This window comes from Tupaia chinensis, unplaced genomic scaffold (assembly GCF_000334495.1).
Source record: "Tupaia chinensis unplaced genomic scaffold, TupChi_1.0 Scaffold000429_1, whole genome shotgun sequence".
In the NCBI taxonomy this organism is placed as follows: Eukaryota; Metazoa; Chordata; class Mammalia; order Scandentia; family Tupaiidae; genus Tupaia; species Tupaia belangeri.
In genome coordinates, this window is record NW_006159934.1 from 627,299 (window position 1) to 631,241 (window position 3,943).

Here is a 3,943-nt window from a genome sequence, read left to right on the forward strand (position 1 = left end):
TTCCTGGGAGGAAAGCCACAGAAATGCCCACCCTGTCAGCAGGCAGGGTGGGCTGTGACCACCCATGCCCACCCCTGCAACCCAGCACCTGACTCTGGGCCTGGGCCTCAGGCTGTTCTCCCCGCTACCTACAGGAAACGTGCAGTGGAGGCTGAGCTGCACACCTGCAAAGCCAAGCTGCGTGCTGTGGAGGCCCAGCTGCTGGAGGTCCTGGAGGAAAAGCTGAGGCTGAGACAGGAGGTGGAAGCTTGGGAGGTAGAGTGGGAACACCAGCTGGGCCTGGGGGTGTGGAGAGAAGGGCACAGGGTTGGTCCTAAACCCACGTTCCTGCCTCCAGGAGGACATGCAGCAGCTGGTGAGGCAGCAGGTCCAGAGTCAGCTGGAGAGAGAGTCCAGGGCTGCTCTGGGAGCCCACATGGACCGCAATGCTGAAAGGCCCCCCCAGGCCCGAACGCCCTGGGGTCGGTGGGTACATTGGTGGTGACGAAGCTCATCCCAGGACTATGGCAGTCATGTCTTTATTCATTAAAGCTTGAAGCCTGACATTCCTGTACCCTTGGGCCCTCTCAGTACTTGCCCCTGCTGAGTCCTCCTGTGCAAAAATGTGCAGCAAGCTGCAAGGACCTGAAGCCGGGGTTTCATGCCCCTTGTTGGCAGCAACTCTTAGTCCAGGAAACCTCGGATAGCAGCTATGAAATCCTGTGGGCGGTCGGCATGGACCCAGTGGCCAGCGTCAGGCACAGTCTTCATCTGGGCTCGCGGGAAGAGCCGCCTGATCTCAGGGTGGTGGCTCGGACTATCCACCAGAGAAGGTGGTTGAGCATGGGTGACAGATGGATGATGGACAGACACATGGTGGCAGAGTGGGGAGAGATAGAGAGTCACATAAGCCCATGCTCCCAGTGGTGTTTGCAGGTTCTCGGGCACCCCCTGCCCAACCCAGAACCCTCCTTCAGACAGGTGCCCCAGGCTGGGGCCAGGTGAGTACGGCATGCCCCTCCTACTGCCAGGACTTACTGCACAAATTGGGAGTTTCCACCAAGGAGGAAGAGGGTTGGCCCGGGGTAGGAGTCCTGTCGTCGTGGGAAGGCCATAATCGTGTCCATGTGCTGGGCCAAGGCGTCCAAGTTCACGCGCCACACAAAGCGCCCATCTACCTCCACCAGGTTGGTGAGCAGGAACTGACGCACCGCTATGTCCTGTGGGAATCTGGCAGTTGAAGGGCGCCTCCCTATGGAGGCCTGGGGCCCACTCTGCCCTTGACAGGTCCCAGTCTACAGTACCATCCCGAGGCTTAGGGGCATCACCTGGACAACAGGGCTGAGCTGCTCATCCGCCAGTTTTCGGGCACGGGAGCGGGGCACCTCGGCTGGGATGTCTATAGCCCTCATGGCTGCCATATAGGTCACGAAGTTCGAGACGGAGGTGGTCTCCATGGGGCTGATGTCCACTGCAATCAGACGTTCCACCAGCTCTGGCTGTGAGAGAGAACTGGACTCGGGGCCTGTTTTAGGGCAGGTATGGTGGGTCTCAGATACAGTTCCTGAACTTGGCTGTCCAAGGCTCGCTTGAGTCCTAGGTTGCCTGCTGGGACTCAGGGTCTACACTGGATGGAGGAGGCCCCAGATGGGGGAGGCTCACCCTCTGTAGTGCCAGCAGCATGGCTGTCTTTCCTCCCATGCTGTGGCCAACGAGGACGCAGGGTACCAGGTCCAGCTGGGGCAGCAGGCCCTGCAGGTCCAGGCTCATGGCCTCATAGCTCATGTCCGGGCTGTGAGGGCTGTCACCATGGTTCCGAGCATCTACTGTCAGCACCTGGGGAGTGGGGTGAGAGATAGAGCAGCACTGGCATCCACATTCTCGGTGCAGACTGCAGGTCCATGGGGGTGGACAGATCCTGACGAGGGAGAAGGGCCCAGATGGTGAAAGGGCTCTAGGTGCCAGACGTCTGAGGCACAGATCAAGAACCTGGGGCCACTATGCCAGAAAAGAGAAGATTCAAGGGTGTGACTACATCTATCAGGGTGGCAACCCCAGAAAAAGCCAGGACACAAAAGAACGAGCTTCCCCAAGCAGCTGCCTGTCATCTCTTGTGAACAAGCGGGGGGCTAGCCCCCTTGATGGGGAGGTTGTTGGTACTTAGGTATTGGCTAGATGAGCCTGGCTCCGAGGGAGCACCAGATGAAGATCCACAACGTGAAGGAATGGATAGATGGCAGCAGGAGGGAGTGAATGAGGTCCATCAGGGCCTGGTTCTATCTGGCCTTCATTCTCAGACGTACTCTTCTCATTTCTGCTTCGGGGATACCTTGCACTGAAATGGGCCACCCCTCAGCCAGGGCCAGAAGAAAGGGCAAGCCCGGCCCCGGTCTCCTCGGAGGCCCCGCCCCGCAGAGGCCCCGCCCTACCCGGAAGCTCACCCTTCGGCCTGTCTGCTGGGCCAAGGCCTTGGCTATGGAGTTGAAGTTGGTTTTGCTGCCGAAGAGCCCGTGGAGAAAGACGACGGCCGGGAGGGCAGCCTCCCCGTCTAGTAGCTTATAGGAAAGCGGCAACGGCCTAGCGGGAGGAGCAAGAATAGAGGGAAGGTCTGAGCCAGGGAAGGGGTAAGGGATTTGGGGGAGCGGCCCATGGGGGCGGGCCCAAGGAGAGGAGGTGGGGCTTTCGGGGCCGGTGAGGGGGAGGAGCGGAGTACGACCTCCTACCCGGAGCCCTGGACTGACCTCGGCTCGGTGGCCCCTCGGCCGCTGCTGCTGCTGGGTGCGACGGGCACCCTCCAGAAGCTGGGGCCGGAGGGTCTGAACCCCCCATGAGGGAGCCTCCAGGCTTGGGCCCAGCGGAGCATGCTAGCAGCCGCCGCCCGACAGGCACCTTGCTAGGGACGTCCTGCCCATGCCCCGCCTCCCGCTGTGGACGTCCTGCACATGCCCCGCCTCCCGCTTCGCTCAGAGCCCTGCCCAGTTCCGGCTGGAGCTCCGCTCTCTCCCGGGCCCTCTGCGGAATTCCCCGCCCCTCATCACGTTTCGTTACGTAATCCCAGAGAACTGTCCATCCCTACCCCAACCCCGCGGTTTGCGTCATTACGTAATCCCCGCAGGCGTGGACGCCCGCCGCCTGGAGCGACGCACCTGGCCACGCCCTGGGCGAGGCTACCATGGCGGCCCGGTCCCGCCCTTAACTAGGCTCCGCCCAGTGTCATTCCCGCCCCCACGCGCCTTCCACAGCTCTCGCCGGCAGTAGAGGTCCTACGTTCTGGGAATCTGATCCACACAACTCTGGATGTCCTCCGACCTAGGCGTGAGCTCTCAGTGGCCGCGGGGCAGGTACCTGGCAAGCTGAGAGGCTCCGCACCTGTCCTGCGCCTCCTCCCTCGTGCTCTGCAATGGGTGGGTGCCTTACTTCTGTCGGCCGGCGCGAGCGGAGAGGCGCCAGGTGTGGCTCTTGTCGGGGCCCCAGGTTGGTGGCGCCATGCTCCACAGCTGAGGGCCCAGCCAGGCTGGGCGGAGGCCGGGCATCTTTACCCATAGTAAAGTCATCGGCGCTATAAAGAATTAGGAGACTTGATTCTAGAGGTCACCTCCAAACCTCGTTCCCCTGGCAGGTGTGGAAACTGAGGTGCAGAGAAGGCAAATAACTTGTCCAAGAGGCAGAACCAGAATCTCTAGTCTGTTCGTGATTGTGATGCAAGCGAAGGTGGGAGATCGGAATCACACCCTGGACAGGCGATTGTACATTTGCAGGCATTTTGCTGGACTGAGCTGCTGGCCCAGAGTAGCTCTCCCCTGTTTACCAGCAGAGGAATGAACAAACCTCCCATCCCTGAAACTCATGCTGCGGGGAAATTGCTTTTCTTGGAAACCTGACTGGCTGCCATCTCCTCTTTCCAGTAAAGGGTAATAGCGATGGTATTGTTTCAGATCTCAGCTGGCTTCCACTGCAGGTACAA

General features: G+C 60.6%; 2 protein-coding genes across 5 annotated transcripts in view; one reads left to right on the forward strand and one right to left on the reverse strand.

The window, feature by feature from the left end:
- The window catches only part of LOC114008996 (glutactin-like), a 3,166-nt gene extending 2,660 nt beyond the window's left edge, over positions 1–506 (forward strand). Inside the window, exons 3-4 of one of the 2 annotated variants that reach the window (XM_027774395.1) lie at positions 135–255; positions 338–506. In XM_027774395.1, the coding sequence (XP_027630196.1) occupies positions 135–255; positions 338–484 (268 nt within the window). In that variant the 3' untranslated portion in view covers positions 485–506. Of the gene's footprint in view, positions 1–134 lie in introns of both variants that reach the window. The other variant, XM_027774394.1, reaches the window with a different exon arrangement.
- Positions 503–2,909, reverse strand: ABHD11 (abhydrolase domain containing 11). 3 transcript variants are annotated; one of them, XM_006154975.3, is made up of 6 exons: positions 2,721–2,909; positions 2,421–2,556; positions 1,642–1,815; positions 1,308–1,478; positions 1,018–1,199; positions 503–796 (listed from the first exon to the last, which is right to left on the reverse strand). In XM_006154975.3, exons 1-6 carry the CDS (start codon positions 2,840–2,842, stop codon positions 664–666), a joined length of 918 nt encoding a protein of 305 aa, XP_006155037.1. In that variant the 5' UTR covers positions 2,843–2,909; the 3' UTR covers positions 503–663. The 3 variants fall into 3 exon arrangements, with proteins under 3 accessions (XP_006155037.1, XP_027630193.1, XP_027630194.1); XM_027774392.1 differs by lacking the exon at positions 2,721–2,909 and adding an exon at positions 2,140–2,314 and having other exon boundaries at positions 2,421–2,557; XM_027774393.1 differs by lacking the exon at positions 2,721–2,909 and adding an exon at positions 2,140–2,293 and having other exon boundaries at positions 2,421–2,516.
- Positions 2,910–3,943: the final 1,034 nt, after the last annotated feature.